Source organism: Panthera tigris, chromosome A2 (assembly GCF_018350195.1).
Source record: "Panthera tigris isolate Pti1 chromosome A2, P.tigris_Pti1_mat1.1, whole genome shotgun sequence".
NCBI classification, from domain to species: Eukaryota; Metazoa; Chordata; class Mammalia; order Carnivora; family Felidae; genus Panthera; species Panthera tigris.
Window position 1 is genome coordinate 97,039,692 of NC_056661.1, and position 21,647 is coordinate 97,061,338.

General features: G+C 36.1%; 2 protein-coding genes across 4 annotated transcripts in view; one reads left to right on the forward strand and one right to left on the reverse strand.

The window, feature by feature from the left end:
* The window catches only part of CASD1 (CAS1 domain containing 1), a 141,464-nt gene that overhangs the window by 84,619 nt on the left and 35,198 nt on the right, over positions 1 to 21,647 (forward strand). The window lies entirely within an intron of this gene.
* The window catches only part of SGCE (sarcoglycan epsilon), a 68,149-nt gene that overhangs the window by 6,515 nt on the left and 39,987 nt on the right, over positions 1 to 21,647 (reverse strand). For 2 of the 3 annotated variants that reach the window (XM_042966644.1, XM_042966653.1), the window contains exons 6-9: positions 11,197 to 11,359; positions 8,412 to 8,623; positions 7,452 to 7,478; positions 6,527 to 6,715 (exon numbers count right to left, since the gene is read on the reverse strand). In XM_042966644.1, the coding sequence (XP_042822578.1) occupies positions 6,527 to 6,715; positions 7,452 to 7,478; positions 8,412 to 8,623; positions 11,197 to 11,359 (591 nt within the window). Of the gene's footprint in view, positions 1 to 6,526; positions 6,716 to 7,078; positions 7,153 to 7,451; positions 7,479 to 8,411; positions 8,624 to 11,196; positions 11,360 to 21,647 lie in introns of those variants that run through there. The other variant, XR_006211207.1, reaches the window with a different exon arrangement.

A 21,647-nucleotide genomic window follows, 5' to 3' on the forward strand; every position in this document is an offset into this window, starting at 1 on the left:
TATTAGCATTAATTATTTTCTAATGTTGCTACCATTAATTACATGCATTTAAATAGAAAATTATGTAAATTAGCCATTGCACAAACTTTATTCTTTAAGGAAGCAAAGGTAATAACTTGCAAATTAATAAATAAGTGATTGAGGGGAGTACACAATTATTTATTATTTGTACAACCATTTTAAGGTAATCTGACATTCTTGGATATCCTGTAGAGTAATTATATGAGTAAGGTTGATGATTATCAACCCATTATATTCCTACTTGCTTGAAGACTCAAAAGCAAAGAAAGGTTAAGTGATTTTCATTAAGCCACAGAACCTGTGCCAGAATTGAAAATAAATGACATTAGTTTGGCTATGTAGAATACAAAATACTTCTCTTTTGAATTAGTATGGAGCTATTTAGCAGTAAGTAACATATTTAATAATAGTAATATATTTTTGGAATTTCCCAATTATTTCAGCAAAATTGATGTTGCTCAACCCTTGAATTTTCTATAATTTTTTTCTAACAAAAATGCTGATTTGGACCCCTCACCTGCTTTTACTAAGGAACCAGGCCATTTGGATGGATTAAGGAAGAAAGGAAGGACACAGAGAAACATCACTATAATTTTTAATTTCAAAACCTAATTTTAAATAAATCAATGTAGAATATATATGGAACATAAATGAGAAAGGAGAAATTCACTTATTTCTTTTAGTTAGTTTCCCTTGCTTGTACAAAGCCAAAAGCAAGCCTACCAAGCCTACCACAGCTTTAAACTGAAGCAGTAGAAACCTACAGAACCAAAATTCATCACAGATATTGCATCCATTGCTGAATTAAAACAAAAAAAAGTCAATGGCTCTGAAATATCCCTGGCTGCTTGACACTTCTTGTCAACAGGAAACCATTATCTCGGTACCCTAATACATTCTCTTCAACTGATACTAACTTTCATTGAAACCTAATTTTTTATTCATGAAATTTTACCATAGCTACTTCTCATTATTACCAAAGGGAAGACAAACAGAAAAATAGATAAAAATTAAAATGATTAGTTACTATATCTCTCATTAGAAGACTGAATTCTAGATTTCTATTCATTAATCTATAGAAGATTAAGCACTACCTACCTCCTGTTTTGAGGGAGACCCGATTACTCTGGATTAGGCATTGTGTTTAGTATAATGAATAAGGAAAATTTCGTATAGACAATTAAAACCTTTCTAGAAAATGTCTGGATACTTTTCCCTATTATTCATTACATAAAATCTTCTATGAGGATGCCTCCCACTCAGGAAAAGTCCATTGATATTGTGTTGGGATGAGAAAAGGATTAATAAGGAGGCAGATCTACTCCCCTAGAAAAACATGTACTACATTATAAATTTTAGAATTAATCCTTTTTTAGAAAACTGAATGTCTGAAATTCCCCAGCAAATGCCTCCTATAAAATTGCAAAATGACAATTTCCCAGTGGTTTTTAGTTTTTCAAGGTTCAGCATTTCTCTGTCCCAGTCAGTACTAATCAGTACTCATTTCTCACTTCTCTACACCATTTCCTCAGGCAGCAGAAGGAGGTGTGAAAAGGATAGCAGCTGATAAACAGAAACCCAGAAACAGTCCCAACACTATATCAGGCACCTGAACTGCCCCCTTTCACACTTTTCTTTTGTACATCACCTCTTAGTGGGGAATCAGGAGAAACTCCTCCCCTTTTAAAACTCTAGGAGAAGGACTATGAATAATAGCCCCTTCCCCACCTCCACCCCCAAACCCCACCCCAAGCTGGTGTTCCCAAATTCTAAAGCCTAGCCCTTTTAAGTATTTTAATTGGGAATTGTCAATGCTTTTTCCTCCTCCACCTAACTTACAGCTCCACCAGATTCCAAATCCACAGAAGTAGGGCCCTGGGATCTGCATTGCAAAAGCTCCACAGGTTAATATGATCTGCAATATGGCTGGGAAACAACCAGGCTGGACTATCTTTCAACATCCCTTCTAGGACCTAAAATTCTATGACTTGGAATTTGATTTTCCTCATTTAAATCATTACAAAGGTTTGTTTTTGAGGTATATCAATCTGTAATATATTTTAAATTAAGTCTTTGGTCAAAAACATACCCCTTAATCACAATGATTCTTTGGGCAAAGCAACATTTACTTTTAAGAATTACTTTATAGGGGCATCTAGGTGGCTCAGTCAGTTGAGTGTCTGACTCTTGATTTCAAATCAGGTCATGATCACAGGGCCATGGGATCAAGCCCTGCATCAGGTTCCACACTGACCATGGAGCTTGCTTAAGATTCTCTCTCCCTCTGCCTTTCCACCCTGCTCTCTCTCTCTAATAAAAAAAAAATTAAAATTAAAATTAAAAATAAAGAACTACTTTATAATGCAATCTCCAGCAATGAATGGTAATAAGTAAGTAAGGGGACAGCCTGCAGAGAGAAAAGTTTTTCTTACTATTAATGGTAACATGTATTCACTCCACTGCAAAGATAAATACAGATGCAGAAAGCCTGACTGTATTAGGGGATGAGGAACATTCTTCAGAATATGTGGCTAGTGCTCTTCAAGACCGTCAAGGTCATGGGAAAAGAGGAAGGTTTAAAAAACTGCTCTGATCAGAGGAGACTAAAGAGACATGCCAATTATTGTGTCCTCAACAGAATCCTGGAACAGAAGGACATTAAAGGAAGAACTAGTGAAATCTCAAATTATTAAAAAAAAAATCTGAAGTCTGCTTAATAGTCAATGTTGGTTTCTTAGTTGTGACAAATATACAATGGGAGAAACTAGGTGAGGGGTCTCTGGAAACTATATTGTCTTTGCACCTTTTCTGAACCTCAAAAATCATTCCAAAATAAAACATTAATTAATAAATATATTAGCAAAGACAAAACTAAATTGCCCTGGCATTTCTATACCATGTGATCATTTTAACAGCCTGTTTATATTGTCTCTGTAATCTGAAATGTAGAAGGAACGCTGTGCAAAATGAAATCGTCCTTCCTGAGCATGTACTCCACCTTCTGGTCCCTGTCCAGGTCTCCTTTCCACTACCTGTTCAATCACTTTGCCTGTTATCTGGATCAGAGATCCCTCTGAGGTCAATGACTACATTATCTTTGCCTTAAAATCAAGATAGGTAAATAATCTAATTTCAGTTTTGACCTAATTCAGTGTTGTCTCTTATCCATGTTCCAATTTCATCAATTGCAAATGATTAAACATTTTTTTACTAATGAATGGTGCCAGTCTAGAGTCCTGCAAAGCACTGTACCAAGAAGAAAATATTACTGTGTTACTGACATGTTACTGGGACAGCCCCTCATCATACAACTGTTAGGAGTTCTCTTTACCTCACACTGTTATAAGGTTCTCTAGATCCGGGACTGACTTGTTTAAGAGACCCAAGCAAATTTCCGTGCAGCTCTGAAGAAAAGCTTGGCATGTTCTCGAGTCTTGCTCAGAAGCCAACATAAACTTTCAGCCATTTCCTTATGCCTGAATATTTCCGGTGTCAAGCCTGATGAATCAACATGAAATCCTGTCGCTAGCCAAATTATTTATGAATGATAAAATCAGTAAAGTTAGTATGAATATGTGAAGATGAAACACATGCCCTTTTAGGAAGGGTTAATTAATAAATACCAGGGAGCATTATCCAAGCTTTGGACTTGGTTATCAAGTACTGTAATACCTCATCTAATGTAATATCTCATTTTAATGTTGAGAATTCAGTTCAATCCAAATGACCAAACTATTTATGTATATATGTACTTGATGCTGAAATAAAACTTGAAAAACATGCTTTTTAAGGTAAGGAGTAAAAGCTGAATTTGCGTAAAGGACAGCTGTGACGAACCTGATACAATGAATTCCCTATTATCTGGCATGGTTGGAAAATGAGGTTAATCACATATTCTGGCTTATAGGCAGTTACCATAGAGACAGTGCACATATTATCCATTTCCAAGAATAAAAGAAAGATAATATACACTCAACACTGAAACTACACCAAATGTAATTTAATTTTCCTCTGATGAGTCAGACGTACTTGATGATCTCGCAGTGCCTCAGAATAATCATTGTGAACATCATCAATTATCTATGTACCCTATTTATATAGAAGTGCTAGTTAATGGAGTTTTTCCATTAGCAGAAATCTGAATAATGTGAAAGTTTTCTGGACTTAAAAATACGTATATGGCCAAATTGTCGCAAGTTCAAGAAAATAACCTATTGCATTTGCAAATAGATCAGATCAACATAATGATAGTCGATGGGGTTATGGAAGGACTGGGAAGATGTATTTGGTTGTAAACTAGACAGAAAATTTTATTGTTTTTGTATATTAGTAGCAACATTGCAAAATCCTAACCACAGAAAATCAAAATAATTTTTAAGGAGCTATTCTTAGTCTCAATATATATGGTCAGAAAGTGTCTCTAAAAAATGACACAGACTTTTTCTTTCCCTTAAACTTCACTAGCAATAGTTTTGCTGACTTGCAAACATATTTAAGTTCCCCTACTCATTATAACAAATATTTCTCTTTTAAAATGTGATACATTGTTATTTTTATCACTAGGAACATGTGGTCTTTGAAGAGTTATGTCTGACCTTTTTTCATGGATTCATAAAGCATATCAATATACTCAAGGCCTCTGAAAAATCTTATAGTTTTAAAACAAACAAACAAACAAACAAACAAACAAACAAAAGGACTGTTTCTCAAGTATATTTGACCATTTCACTTTTTTGAGATTATATATTAACATTTGAAGAATATATACCCAGATTTCACTGGCACTCTTAGGTAAAGAAAATACAAAATGGTAGCCTTAAAGACTTTTAAAAATTCTTTCCATTTGGAAATGAATGATAAGTCTGTTCATAATCTTCATCTAAAAAAAGCAAGAAGGATTGCTTAAATTGTGAGCTATTATAATACTTTTGAAATTATACTCATTTTTCCCATCAGTATCTAATTCTGGTAAAGTGGGTTTTAGGATGACCCATGAACCAACCATCAGAGAGCGTAGAAATCTATCCCTTCCATTCAGTACAACTAAATTTTGTGAGACCTTAATATTCACATCCCTGGCAGAATATTAATATTTCCAAAACTCAAAAATTTTAAATGTATGCAAGTTTCTCCATTGTCTATCAGACTTGAATCAATTACTGTACACACAGACGTGCACACATAAACACATACCTTAGCCTATTCACCACTAAGTAGATAATGTTAGAGCAGTTCAGGAAAATACAATACTTTTAGATTTCTGAAGTATTGTGGACAAATTCATCAAATCTAACTATCTAAGTTACTCTTATTAATTACCACTTAATTTTCAAATTACCACATACATTTTACATGATTACAAAAAAAGCACTTGCAATGGGAAACTGTACCCAGTATGGTTCCCAGAGAAATCTTTAATTAGTATTACCTGTTGATCATACACTAAGGTTTATGTGGGGAGAGGGAGGTAGATTTTTCTCTATATCCATCATATTATATTCACAAAAGTAAAGTGAAAAAGTGGAGGATCTCAAAAGCAAACTTGTGACTTCCTTGGGAAACTGAATTTACAGGGGAACCCAATGTTGTTAAAAATAAATTACAATTTTACCTACAATCCCCTTATATCAAAATTGATCTTCTAGGCATATAAGGTGGGTTCTCAAAGAGCAACTAGGAAATTTCCTTAATTAACCCCTTGTCCCCAAAGGTACCCTTTACAAAGTTTTCTTCCAGGCTTTCTAATCATAGTCCTTCCAGTACTACAAAGGTTGGCACTAATAAATTATGCTTATAGTCAAAATTGGAACTACTCATTTTTATATACAAGCATATCATAAGAAATAACGTAAAAACCTTTTACCCTGAGGCACAAAAAATTAGATTAAATAGATCTCTGGTAATAACATTAAAAAACGGGTTAACAGGAGTGACTGTGTGGCTCAGTTAAGCATCCGAGTCTTGATTTCGGCTCAGATCACTATCTCACGTTTGTGAGTTTGAGCCCCACGTTGGCACTGACAGCAGGGAACTTGCTTGAGATTCTCTCTCTCCCTCTCTCTTGCCCCTCCCCTGCTTGCACTCTCTCTCTCTCCAAAAATAAATAAATAAACTTAAAAAAATAGGTTAACAGAACCCAATAATTCTAATAATAGCTCTAAAAAATAATTTGTTATGTTTTAGGATATGCTTCTCTTTTCACAATTAACTCATCTTTGAGCAAACATGATTGGTATGTTAGCAGTGTCAGTTTCTTAACTATTAAGGTGGATGTCATCTTCTTTCAATTAGTGAAGAAGAAAAGTGCATTTCCTGAAAGTAATTCTTTATATTTGGGTCAGCACAGTGGGGTCAGGATCTATATCATCAATGTCCTATTGGTATTTTCTCTTAGAGTTACAAACAAACAAACAAACAAATGCAAAGCAAAAAGTTCTGGTCTTTATAGAAATTAAGTAGATATATTCATGCATACTAATAATTATACTACCAAGCGGATACTTACTGCTGTGTTTGCATCAGGGGCATATTGGTGCTCTCATAACTGTCCGTGTGCAGAGGGGGTATGATTTCCCCAGTCACAGGGTGGAACACAGGGAGTGTTGACAGGGGCCATGCTATCTCTCTATTCTTGGACATGTCACGAAGTTCTTTGGTAGATTTCTGAATAGCACTATGATGGACCAGCTGGATGCTAGATCAAAAAGAAATAAAACAACATCTGTTTAAAATCACATATTAGCCCAATGGGTCTTCAAATTTGAAAAACGTTATGAATTTTTTTCTTCTTTTTAAAACAAGGCATTACTGCACTTTTGGGCATTCTACAAGTTATCTCTGAAAGAAGTACATTTCACATACTTTTAACACAGCAACGCAGAAAGTTGCAAATCAATTTTTAAATAAATGTGTCTTTCATTAAACTAAGCTATAAAGCATTTTGTTAATATCACAGCCCTAAGTAACAAGCTAGTGCTCTATTTAATTTCTACGATTAAGATTAGACTACCATAGCTTTTATATTGTTGCTTCTGATGGGGCATTTATAAATACTCACAGAAGTTTCATTTTATGGTAGGTTATTACTGTAGATTCAGGAAAACGTGTATGAAGGGCCTTTTCATCTGTTATCTGGTTTATAGAAATGCAGGTTGGGAAATCACATAATATAAATGGCAAGTTAATATTCTGAATCTGAAATTTTAGGTTTAATTTTTACTTATGTCATCTTAGTTTTCAAACCCTTTTTATTTTTTAGTTTCTACCCCTCCTAAATATCTCTATTTAGAAAGCAGCTTTCACATTCATGAAATAAACTGTGAACGATGACAAATGAAAAAATAAAAGCATGACACACATGTATGGAGCATGATGAGCAACTGAGAAGTGAAAGAAATGATAAAGAAAATAACAGGAAAGAAGACACTTACTCTGGTGTTTGCATGTTTCTCTTTTCCCTAGAAACAAAACAAAATTTATGAATTAAATAATAGCATTGATATTTGGAACATTAAGACTATATGTTCATGGGATCTTGCATGATGTGGAAATGCTGACATTGTTACTATTAAATGCAACCAGGAAGCATTTGCCACCAGGTTGATGACATTACTTAGATGAGTACACACACAGAGATGGAATACTGATGAGAAACACACAGAAAGATGAAAAAAAAATGGAGATTAAGAATCAAGCTCTTGGAAATAAATTCTATGACATAATGAAATCAGGCTACATGTAAAAAATGGAAGAATTTGTTACTTGCTGCTTCATTAATTTTTTATCCTTTGCTTTGTTACCCTGACGTCTAGATAATCTCAGGAGATTCTTTTAATTGACATAGATGTCCTGAAAGTGCTAACTGTTCATGAAGTGAACACTCATTACTCAAATTATACTCTTATTTTCATTAATTTACTCCTAGGTTTATATGTATAGATACATATTTTCTTAAACATTTAGATGGTGCCACCCATTTGACAGCAGAACAATTTCAAGAAGAATTCTGACCATCACTTCCGATCAAACTAAGACTATTTATTTAAAGTGCAATCACCATATCAGTAGATCCCACAGTCTCTGCACAAAATGGCTTATATAACCAAAAGAAGTAGCCTCAATTATTCTTGGGACTGTTTTGCCAGCATGAATTTACATCTAGCCTTAATAATTGTTGAATAAAGTAATTATGTCCCCTAATTTGATTGACTAGACTCAAACTATTTTAATTCATTTTAAAGGAATAAAGTACTGTAGTTTGACTTGAACACAATTTCAATTAATTTATAAAGTGTTTTATGAACCAAATGAAACTTGGCTTTTAATGGAATCTTATGTGTTGTTAACCTAGTAGGCTCTATAATTTTTTATTAGTGCTTTAAAGTACTCACACTCCTTCCCGTCGGCAGCACATGATATAAGCAAGTATTAGAAAAAGGACCAGTGCTACTGCCGAGGGCACAGCCAGTGTAATTAGGAAATCCGTGTAATAGTCTCTGCTTTTCAAAGAATCAGAAGGGGGTTTGTACTCTCCACCATCAGGTAAAATCCCCTCTCCTCGAATCACCTCCTGATAGGTGGACACTTGCTTTGTTTTATCAACCTGATATAAAAGAAGACAATTACACATCAAATTAATAGCTACAAACATGACAAGAGTTGAAGATCTAGACATATCAAAACATTCTTTGACACATTTCTCAAAAGCAATTTCTTCCAATTCCTTTATCATCTTGAACTTGCAGTTGTTTATGGCAGCTAGGAAGAAGTAATGAGCAAAAATAATTAAGGGTTGGGGCGCCTGGGTGGCTCAGTCGGTTAAGCCTTTGACTTTAGCTCAGGTCATGAGGTCACAGTTAGCGAATTCAAGCCCCACGTCAGGCTCCGAGCTGACAGCTCAGCCTGGAGCCTGCCTCAGATTCTGTGTCTCCCTCTCTCTCTGCCCCTCCCCGACTCACGCGGTCTCTCTCAAAAATCATCATTTAAAAAAAAGGAACAAAGGGTTTATGTTGGCCTAGTTTTTATGTCCTTTCCACAACATATAGACATATGTTCGGGAATCCATAAGTAATAACGCTATGTGTGTATGCAGATGTTCTTTCCTAGTTTCCCTCCCGCAAAACAAAGTATGTTCCTACTACTGTGTACATTTCTTGTCTCCTAGTGACAAACCTCTAGTGCAGATGCCAACAAACCATGAACTAGCTGATAACAGGGGTGTGTGTGTGGTTTCTAAGGTTAATGAAAGAGAAAAGACAAAACGAGAGACAATTTCTAAGTGACTACAATCTTGATCTTTCTTTCTGCCATCTAGCAGACAGAAGTAACTTTTAGGAAAGATAGCCAAAGGCACATGTCACTCATTTAATGCTACAGTTTTACTACATTCTATCCCAGAATCAAAAAATGCACATTTGCACTATATTAATTTACCTCCACATTAACTGAACCGCTTTCACGGAGTTGCATTTAATTGTTACAGGACTCTAAAAATAGTCATGTGAACTTGGTCATTACATTTGCTCCCCTCGCCCTTCCCCCTCCCCCAAAAATGCTGGGGAGAATGATTTGTGGCTTTTCTCAGCATCCTCTCAAAACAAAACAAAACAAAACAAAACAAAACAAAACACTTGAACAACTTTGTGAAGAACACAGTGCTAGAAAAACTTTTTTTTTTTTTTGCCAAAGAATTGATGGTCTGCCTCCTTTAAGAAGGAGTGAACTAAGTAACTGATGAATTTCCTCTTTCAATCTCCAATGTAGGAAACTTGTTGTCAAACTTGACCTTAAGCTTATTTTTTTTAATAAAGTTCAGGTCCTGATCTTCCATTTCTTTGATATCTTATTTATTATATTTATTGTTTCATTATTTCATTTAAGCCTCCTGAAATCTTCTGGGATGAGATGTGACATATAAATAAATGCATGTAGAATAAAAAATGAAAATCCCAATATTGCCATGTATAAAGTCTTACCACAGAAACTAAAATCTTCAAAGCCTAAGTCGTCTTTAAACCTTTAGAAATTAGATAATATTCCTAAGCAGAAACCATTTACAGCAGGACCACAAGTAAAATGGCACTGCTGGGGCCTGCCATCCACGGACTTTGATTACAGGTACCCCCTCAAGTTATGATTGCAGCCTCTTCGTCTCTGGCACCCTCGCTCTGCAAATTCAACATTTACCTATAATACACGTAAACCACAGCATCTTCATAATTTTACTTGACTTAAAAAGATAAAGAAAGAAACTTATTTTCCTCAGACACAGCCACATACAAAGAGGAGTCTAGGGCCAAGGGCCACAGGTGCTAAGTGCTACAATGTGAATGCTATGTTCTCCCTTACTGGATCCGGGCAAGTTGCCTGCAGTCGGTTCTCTAAGACATGAAGTGACAGTTGTGTTTATGTGTCAATAACTTTGTTCAAATGTCAACTTTAAACTTAGATCGACTTCACTCACCACCAATCATCAAGAGTTGACAGAAGTTAAATCTAAAGGTCACTAAAGAAGTAAAACAACTTACCTATCTTCCAGAAAGCAAGATAAAGAAATACAAGTTTTATATAAAATATTATACATATCAAGTGTAGAGGAAACCTTACCTACATTTTCTTTAGTCTTTTAGAATGCGAATTAAAAGGTAATTTAAAAAGAGATATTTAATATTTGTGGGGCTGTGGGTAAGATTCTAATTTTGCACACTTGGAATTATTTCTTATTCCTTGGACTCTCCCTACAATTTGAATTTCTAGGACACTGACCCATAGCACAATATTGGTTTATTTTCAGATTTATTATTGTGCTATAGTCTCTCCTTCCAAAGTGGGTAGTGGCAGCGTATTTGAGACTTTCTTCATATGTCACACAGACTCCATATTTATTCTGACTTAGCAGCCACCTGGATGTCCAGGGGGATCATTGGGACCACCTGCCAAACTAATGTAGCCCCAACTAATCAACGGCAGACTGAGGACAAAAGTGGAGATACTCTTCCCTAAATGGATACACTGTCAACGAGCTTGCCAAATCCTTAAAGTGGAGGGAAGTCAATTGTGTTAACAAAGTAAACCTAGGATTTGTTCCCAAAAGCCATTCAGGTTTCAGTCAAATGTTATCTCCAGGCACATCACTTATAATTACATTTGCAAAAATGAAATAAAATAAAAACTCACCAATGAAATTTTGCACCAGTCAATGTAAAATTGGGTACGAAACTTTTTATCACATGTTATCACAGGCTCCATTTCTTGACTGCATCTCAATTGATTCTGTGGATTTTCAACTTCTCGTAAACAAGAAGAAAATGGTACATCGGCACCAACCATGACATAAACGCTGCAAAAATGTGAAACTCTCAGGTTATCCTTTGAGAAAATTGGAAACACTGAAAAACAATCTACACTGAAAGCAGGATTTATCCTTTTGAATTGAGGGATTATCTAGAATCATCCCTAAGGTAGGGGCCTGGGCTTTAAAAACAGTGATTCATGTAGGGGCTGCCTTCCATTCTTTCCTTTATTCAACCAATATTTACTGAGTGCCTTGGTGTTCCAGATACTCTCTTGATTCTGTGTTAATTTCTAAAAAGAAAAATTTTTTTTCATCCTATTTAATTCCAAGTAAGCATGTGTCTGTCACCTTATGATTACTGTTTGATAGATTATTTACATTTAAAAATTATTCTTAAATTATTTAGAAATAACACTATTGCTAAAATAATAAATAATTGTTAGTAATAAATCTCACTCGATTTCATTTTAATAAGACTCTGACATTACATCTCTGGAGGTGTGGACATGTAGCTATTCTACCCAAGAGTTCTGTCAGCTTTCCTACTGCATAGACCCCTACTGTTAAGTTTCTTATTATACTCTTTTATCCAAGAAGTCAATCTAAGAGAAAGCTATCATTTGATAAGCACAAATTCAGCAAGCAAACTTTATTTTCTTGGTGCGTATCTTAGCAATTAGGGGGAAAAACTCTACTTAATTGGTCAACAAGAGTTTCACACACACACACACACACACACACACACAGAGAGAGAGAGGATAGTGTTAAGAGCATTTAAATAATCTTGAAGCTGCTTGAGAAAAGGGCATCTCATAGGTCTTTCAAAAGAAGAGAGAAAACCAGGAAATTACTCTAAATAAATACTTCCTTTTCTAATGATAATGCTGTAGCTACTTATAAAATGAAATAAACCCATCAAAATTCCAGCTCTTTGCAGAAATTGACAAGCTAACCCTAAAATTTATACTGGAAATTCAAGGAGCCTAAATAAATAAAAAAAATTCTTAAAAGAAAATAACAAAGTTGGAAGACTCACAATTACCAATTTTAAAATTTACTACAAACCAACAGTAATCAAAACAATCAGCAATAGTAATCTAGCATAAGGACAGACATGTAGATTAATGGAATAAAATTCAGAGTTCCAGAATAAACTCTTACATTTAGTAAACTGATTTTTGTCACACGTGCCAAGATAATTCAATGGAGGAAAGAATAGTCTTCATAGCAAATGGTACTGGCACAACAGGGTATCCACATACAAAAGAATAAAGTTGGACCCTTTCCTCATATGATATAAAAAATAAACTCAAAACAGATCAGAGACTTAAATGTTAGAGCTAAAACTATTAAATTCTGAGGAGAAAAAGTCATACATTTTTATGACCTTGGATTAGGCAGTGGTTTCTTAGATATGACACCAAAAGTAATAACAAAAAAATCAGATAATTTGGACTTTATCAAAATTAAAAACTGCGTGCTTCAAAGGTCACCATCAAGAAAGTGAAAAGGCAACCCATGAAAAGAGAGAACATATTTGTAAATCATATATCTAATGAGGGAATTGTATCTACAATATATAAAGGACACTTACAACTCAATAACAAAAAGACATATAATCCAATTTAAAAATGGCAAGGGATCTGGGATGCCTGAATGGCTCAGCTGGTTAAACATTGGACTCTTGGGGCGCCTGGGTGGCTCAGTCAGTTGAGCATCAGACTTTGGCTCAGGTCATGATCTCATGGTTCGTGAGTTCGAGCCCTGCATCGGGCTCTGTGCTGACAGCTTGGAGCCTGAAGTCTGCTTTGGATTCTGTGTCTCCCTCTCTCTCTGCCCCATCCCCACTCATGCTCTATCTGTCTTAAAGATAAATAAAACATTTTTAAAAATTTAAAAAAAATCAGACTCTTGATTTCGGCTTAGGTCATGATGTCACAATCGTGGGATCAAGTCCCATGTTAGGCTCCATGCTGACAGTGCAGAGCCTGCTAGGGATTCTCTCTCTTCTCTCTCTCCCTGCCCTTCTCCCCCACTCATGCTCTCTCTCTCTCTCTCAAAATAAGTAAATATTTTTTAAAATAAAAACAAAAATGGCAAGGGATCTGAATAGACATTTCTCCAAAGAAGTATACAAATGTCCAATAAGTACATGAAAAGATGCCCAACATCATTAGTCCTCAGCAAAATAGAAATCAAAAGCACAATAAGATAATGCTTCACATCCATTAGGATGGCTCTAATAAAAACACAGATAATAAGTGCTGGTAAGGATGTGGAGAAATTGGAACTCTCCCACTCTGCTGGTGGTAATGTAAAATAGTGCAGCCACTCTGAAAAATAGTCTTGAAGTTCCTCAAAAGGTTGAATACAGAGTTACCATATGATCCAGAAATTCCACTCCTAAGTATATACCCTAAGAGAAACGAAAATAGATCTCTTGTAACAAACATTTGCACACGAATGTTCATAGCAACATTATTCACAGTAGTGAAGAGGAACAATCCAAATGCTCATTGATGAATGGATAAAAGGTGGAATATTCATACAATAGAATATTGCTCAACCATAAAAAGAAACAAAGTACTGTTACAGGCTACAATATGGATGAATCCTGAAAACAATATTGTGGATAAGTGAAAGAAGCCAGTCACGAAAGACCACATATTACATGATCCCATTCATACAAAATGTCCACAATAGGAAAAGTTCTAAAGATATCAAGTAAATAGCGGTTGCCCAGGGCTGGGGCTGGTGGTGGTAGTAAGTGGTTGCCAATGGGTCTGGAAGGAAGGTGTTAGGATGATGAAAATGTTCTAAAATTGATTGTGGTAATGATTATACGACTTTGTGAATAAGCTAAAATCCACTGAGTTATAGGTTTTATTTTTAAATGTTTATGTATTTTGAGAAAGAGAGAGTACAAGTGAGGGAGGACAGAGAGAGAGAGAGACAGAGGAAGAGAATGTGAAGCAGGCTCTGTGCTGTCAGAGCAGAGCCTGATGTGGGGCTCAAACTTGCGAACCGTGAAGTCATGGCCTGAGCCAAAATCAAGAGGTGGATGTTTAACCGACTGAACTACCCAGTGGCCCTGAGTTGTATGTTTTAAATAGGTGAGTTGCCCAGTGTGTGAATTACGTCTCAAAAAAGCTGTTATTTTTAGGAATGAAATTAAATGAAAGTGCAGCACAAAAATTCAAAGCTGTATCAATGGAAGTACGAACTCACACCCTGAGTTGACAACTGTGCCCCAGAATTTGATTATACAAACTCATTTGGTTGCTGCTCTTTGTGTCAAATTTATATTTGGACTTAAGATTCATTTGAAGGAACATTTTTTAAAAACTATGGTGCCTTTGGGAGACAAATGGTATATAATGGGCTAAAATTAAAGATGAAAATAAAAATCAAAAATTCTGTACAAAAAGTAGGTAGAAGAAACCACTGTGGAGTATTCAGATGATCAGTAATTATAAATATATTCTATTTAAAACAAGTTCTTACTTTTAAGCTTATAAAAAGCCAATTTCTATTCCCTTACTAACTGCTTAGCCAAGATCTTATTTCTCCTTAATAATTATGAAATGTACTTATAAATACAGAAATAAAATGAGTGTTTTTATAACTGTTAACTTGCTTTAACATGACATTGATTTGCATTTATAATTGGTAAGAGTTTAAACTAATTCAAGATAACATAAATGGGCATAAGTTTTCGGTGCTTTGAAATGTTTTTCCCTCAAATTATAAAAGCAATATAAAAACATTACATAAAAACTGGGATAAAAAAACAGAATTAATTTATATTACCAAGATAACTATTTTCATTTTCCAATGTACCTTGCAGAGTATTTTTCAAATGCATACATTTTAACCTAACTGCAATCATCTCTAAAATATAATTTTGCACCCTGCTTTTTTTCCTTAATGCATCATAAGCATTTTCCATTGTACAGGCTTTATAATTATAGATTTATGGCAATATACTTTTTTAAGTGCACATGATTTATTCAACAATTATTTCAGAGTCGGACATGTAAGTTGCTTCCAAAGTTTTGATTTTATAAATAATATTGCAAAGACTATCTCTGTGCATATTCTTTAATGTTACTATCTTAAAAGAGATGCCTAGAAGTAGAAACATTTTTATGACAGTTGACACATACTGCCAAATTACTTTCATCTCTACTTGGATGATCCATAAGCTTCACAGACTTAATATGTTCCGAACTGAGCTCATCGTCACCCCACCCCACCTCCACCTGTTCCTCCTTTTCCATCTTCTTCTCTCTCGATGATTGGCATGGCCAGATGCTCAAGCACCATCATCTTTGACTCCTGTCCTTCTTTCCACATATTCAATCCATCATCAGTCTCTGACATTTACCCTGAAAGAACTCTCCCATACACCTGTCCACTTTGTTCCATCTCACTGTTACAACCCTACTTCTGATCACCATCACTTTCCACAGACCGTGGAGCAACAGCCCCTTAACGATTCTCCTTGAACCCAGTCTTTCTCACTGTCCTCAGGGAGCCTCTTTGCAGAACAAATGAATGAATAAACAGCATTATACCAGTTTTAAAACACAGGCAACTGCTTATTTGAAAGTTGCTAAGAGAGTAGATCTTATGAGTTCTTTCTCATCACAAGAAAAAAAACTTGTTACTAAGCGAGGTGACGGATGTTAACTAAATTTATTATGGTAATCGTTTTGCAATATATACATACATCAAATCATAATGCTGTACACCTTAAGCCTGTACAGTGTTACATGTCGATTAAATATCAATAGTGGAAAAATAAATAAGTTAATAAATAAAATGCAAACAGACTACAAATGTCATGCTTGAGAGAAGGAGATATTAGATTTGCCTTGCAGGTCCAGAAAATGTGTATTCATTGTTTCCTTTGCAGAGCCTGTAAGCTTCAACATGTTGGCTTTTTACAAAAAAAAATTTAGTATAAGGCCATGAATAATAACTATGCTATACATGCTAAAATTACATTTTTCATAATCTGTTTTCCTTTCGGCTCACTTTTTGATATGCAGAAACAAAATTTTTACGAAGTGAAACAAAAAAGATCATTACACCTTTATGACCTCAGTCACACGTGTTTTCAAGCTTTAAAATGTGTAAACAGCTGAGATGGTAACATACTGTCAAGTATAAGGCTCTCAAGCAAGGTTACCAAAACCTCAGAATCTTGAGAATTGATTTACACGGAAGGAATTTGTTCCTTCTAAAGGAATCTTTTCTTCCAGTTTGAACAACTCAATTTCCCTTGAGGTAGAACATATTCACTGTGCCTTTACACATACAATGTTTTAAACCAAGTAACAGGTAAAAAAAAAAAAAAAAATTAAGCCCAAACTCTGCCTTTTTCAGCCAGATTTCTGTTAGCTAAATGGATCCAGTGAATGCATACTTTACTTATTTGTCCAAGAAATGAATGTGCCTTATTCTTTATTTTGTGTATATAGGAAATAAAAGAGAGTTTGGGGAAGAATGTGTCCACATGTTACATGTTGCCTGGGAACTTGAGCTCTTAAAAGAAAATGCACTATGATTCCTGCCTCTGTCCCCCACACCATGTCTTTGTTCTGTGCATATCTGCAACCAATCAATCAAAAAATAAGATGAACAATAAAGGATAAGTTAAACTAAATAAAAGATGTAATACAGAATAAGAAATACAATAAAGGGCACTTCCAGACTCTGTTCTACTGTTCACTTGCTCCTCTACATTGGAGAAAGAATAAATTATCAGAAGAGGGAACTGGCACACACTGAAGGGTCAGACCCTTCTAGTTCTGTGTGTTGGGGGCAGACTTTCCTGCGTGCAGAAGGGAGGCATTTGGGTTCAGTCTACTCTACCACTCTTCACCATGTGTTATATTTTGCAAATGTCCCTAATGCTTCAGGATAAAACAGAAACAATTTTTCTTGGTATACACGGCTTTATCCAGTCTGGGTTTTGCCTCCTTGGAAACTACCACTTCTGGATCCCTGTCCCCCAAATCCATTTGAAATAGGTTGCCAAATCCATCAGGGTTTCTCCTACCTAAAGGCTTTTGCTCAAGCTGACCCCTCTATCTAGAATCCCTCTTTGCTATTTTTGGGGGCAGGTTAATTTGTATTTTAAACTGAGATCATGCTTCCCCCTCCTCTATGAACCGTTTCCAGGCATGGAGCTGAAGTGAAGGAGATACACTCTCTGTGAATATCTCAGCAGTGGTGTGTATGACACTGTTTTCTAATTATCTGATTACTCACCTGGTCCCTACTAGATTGTGAGCGTAGATTTTTTTAAAATCACTGTACATTAAAGATTAATATAGTATTCCTGAATACAAATACTTAGTAAGTGTTTAACTACAAAAAAAAAATGAATCTATACGTGGAACGTAGAGTAGACTTAAAAAAATCTTTAATGTTTATTTATTTTTGAGAGAGAGACAGACAGTGTGTGAGTGAGGAGGGGCAGAGAGAGAGAAGGAGACGCAGAATCCGAAGCATGCTCCAGGCACTCCAGAGCCTGATGCGGGGCTCGAACTCACGGACTGAGCCAAAGTCAAACGCTTAACCAACTGAGACACCCAGGCACCCCGAACAGACTTTAGGCATATAGCTATACCGACTTATACTTACAAAAATAGATTTATATGGACTTCCAATTTTTACATTACTAAGGCTCTATTTTAGAATTTCCCATCAGGTTATCAGCATCATTCCACAAAAGAATGTTTGCACCAAAAATGTAGGAGGCACGTGACTTAAGAATAAAGGACAATCTCATAAATCAGAAAACACGGGGACAAAGTCAGCAGAGCACTACAGACTGGCCCAGGATCATGACCTTGCATCAGAGCAGTATTTGGCAGCCACTGACTTACATTCTCTTCCCCAAGTGTAACTTCTCACTGAGGCCTTCATAGGGCAGAAAGCAAACAATTAATTAGAGGGAGTATTTTGTGAGATTGTCTAACGAATAAACCAGGATTCTCTGTTGCTGATTGAGGCTAGATCCACATGCTTCGGTAACCAGAGGAAATAGTGGTGGGTTTGACAATCTCTTATGAAAAGTGAGTATATTCTTTAATCCTCACACCCCATCATTCCCTTCATAGCCGCCATTTACACCACATCACTCACCCCGGGCTGGCAGCTCTGCCATGCCTAGAATGAAATATGAACCCACTCCTCTTTCCACGAGCTTTATCCCAGGCTAAATGCACCCACGAGTCCTTAGCCTCTGGCTCCCTATCAGGAGCAAAAGCAGCAGCAAGACCACACCCAGAGCGAGCACAGTTGCCCGGGGTTATGGGTCTGGCAAGGGAAAGAAAATCTTTTCAGGAGGCTCAGCCTTCCTTCGCAGGAGCTTATTTACTTTGAAGTAAATCTTTGTAATTGTTTTCTGCTAGAGTTAGGAGAAGTTTGAAAGCTGTCAGTGAGCCTCGAGAGGTGCACAAATGTACATCAGGAAGGATGAGGAGCCAGGATGCTGCAGAGGGGGTTCTTGGTGATTGACATTTAACAGCACTTGGGGCTGCAGAAGGGCAGTGGGTTTCCTCTGATGGGTCTACTGCGGAGAACTTCTATTCATCTGCTGTTTATCTGACTCCATCTATCAAATATGGAAAAACTTGCCATTAGCAGATTGCGGCTGCCATGAGTAATAGGAAATAGTTTCATGGAGATATCATTTGTGTGTATGTTTAACAGTCTGAGACTTTTGCTACTAAATATTAAGCAGAACTCATTTATCAGGTGCTCAATTAATACTTCAGAAGTATATGACTACATCTTTAAATAAAATCTTAAAACAGAAAGGGACTGGGACGCCCAGGCGTCTCAGTTGGTAAAGCATCTGACTTCAGCCCAGGTCACGATCTCTCGGTCTGTGACCTCGAGCCCCGCGTCGGTCTCTGTGCTGACAGCTCAGAGCCTGGAGCCTGTTTTAGATTCTGTGTCTCCCTCGCTCTCTGCCCCTCCTCCACTCATGCTCCCTTTCTCTCTCTTTCTCTCAAAAACTAAATAAACGGAAAATAAGTTTAAAAAAAAAGAAAGGGATGGAATTCTTTTGCTATACTGACCTTACTTCTTGAACTTTTCAAAATTTCACTTTTAAAAGGGATTTATAGCCCAGGTTACTTTCAAAAGAAAGTACGGAGGCAAAAAGTATTAGGTAAATTAAGAATTATGATTCTTACATCAGCAAAAAGGAAGAACAGCACAAGAGAGGAGTTAGTCAAGCACAGGATTTATTTCTAAGTTTCAGGCAACAGGGTAAAAAATTATTTGTGTTACCAAGGCATTATATAACAACTAAAGAAGATACGCAAAATCATTCCAGGGACAATTTTTTCTTCTGGAATGATACTCAAGTATGATCTTGTTTCACTGGTGTTCATATAGGGACACTGGAGTAGTAGAGTTGGCATTGCATACAATTTATAGAAATGCTATTTTAAAAGACTTATCATATGAATACTTTGTAAAGGTTACGGCTTAACATTAAATTAAAACTCATGGAAAGCATTTCAAGTTGGGAAGGGATCTGAGACAACAGGGTCCAAATAAATGCCATGGGACTGACTCTCTCAAATATCTGACAGCACATGCCTCCCTCTAGCAGGTGCTAGGGGGTCAGTCAGCTAATGACTGAATTCTCTAACAAGTACTTATAGGACAAAAATTCTGTTCTTAATTTAGAGTCACATGCTCAGGCCCAGCCCTAGACTCCAAGACTCAGAATCTCTAAGGGGAAGCAGGAGCCAGGAACCTATCCATATTTTTATTAAAGCTCTACTGGCAATTCTTAGGCTAGACATGGTTGAGAAGCACCATTTTTTTTTTTTTTTTTTGGTCAGCGTTTGGTTTAGATAGTTGTTCAGTTCAGTTTAGGGTCATTGTTTCTAAAAGAGCCTCTGTGGGCGGGGCCTGCACTACCGATTATGGAAGAGTGAGCCCAGAAGAAAGCACAACCAGGGAAAACCCTACCAATGCCTGTTTTCCAGGTTGCTTCCTCTAACATCTTGTGGTCATTGTTTTAACAATCATTGCAAACGCATCACTTTAAGAAACTGTTGAAAAGACTCCAGCTTTGGAGAATGTTTTCAGGGGAGATTCTCTGTTCATCATTTTCCATGGTTCTACTTTAAATACTCAGTGGGAAACAGAATCATGCTGGAACTCTGAAGTAAAAAAATTTAAGCTCTAAAATTATGGTTTCATATAGAAAGCCAACCAATAGATAGACAAGAGATAAAGCAGCTATTTTTCTCAAAGCACTTCTATGTGTGCTTGACTGACTTCAAAATCCATTACTGTAACATACAAGCTACAATTTAATTCTGAAATTTGTAAGTTGGACTTCACAGCTCACTGCTTATCCCTTATCCCCCTTCTACCTACTCTCCCATACTTCATCTGTGTCTATTTGTGATCTCTTCCCTTATTTCCAACAAAGTTCTCTGTTAAAGCTGCCCTTAAATTTAATTCTTATTAATCCAGGTATTTTAGTTAATTCCAGATATCATCTGTATAAAAATGTTACCATGAATATGGATAAAGGAGGAGTTGGAAAGGCATATGCTATATAAACTGTGATTTATTCCATATCTCGTATATTTATAGAATGGTTTAAAAAAAAAAGGTAGATCTGCTTCAACCTACAGGTTAAAAATTAAAGACCAAATTTGATTTGATGTTGACATTCAATCCTTTCAATTTATCCAGGCATAAAAAGTGTTTCTTAAACTCTATACAGGTATAAGTCATCATTTGCAAGGCATGACAATAGACGAATCCCTCTCAAATGCACTCTCATTTAGACACTATAACAACTCTGAAGGAAGAAAGAGTACAATGCCCATTGGAGCAAATGGGGAAACCGAGGCACAGAGGAGTGCTGCATTTTGCCCAATGTCACCCAGCTTATGAGTGACAAGGCCAGGCTTTAGGAATAGGTTTCAAATCCATTCCAGCTATCCATCACCGACACATGGTGGAAAGAATGTTAAAGCGAAGAAATAGTTTCCTAGAATAAAGTTACAGCAGTCTGAGTGTCCTGCAGCTGATAACTGGGGCATCAATTTCCTTTGAAATTCAGGACCCTAAATACTCAGCTCCTCTATGGAAGGTACAAAAGACTTAGTGCTATAATTTATGATGCTGATCCTGATCTACAATTAGAATTCACAGGACCTGGAACATCAGATATAAAGAACCATTAATGTAACCTCTTTGTCAATATAGAAAATTGCTAGTGTTTTCATATCTGTATAATACCTACTTATTAAAAAGAATGCAATAGGCCATCCTTTAT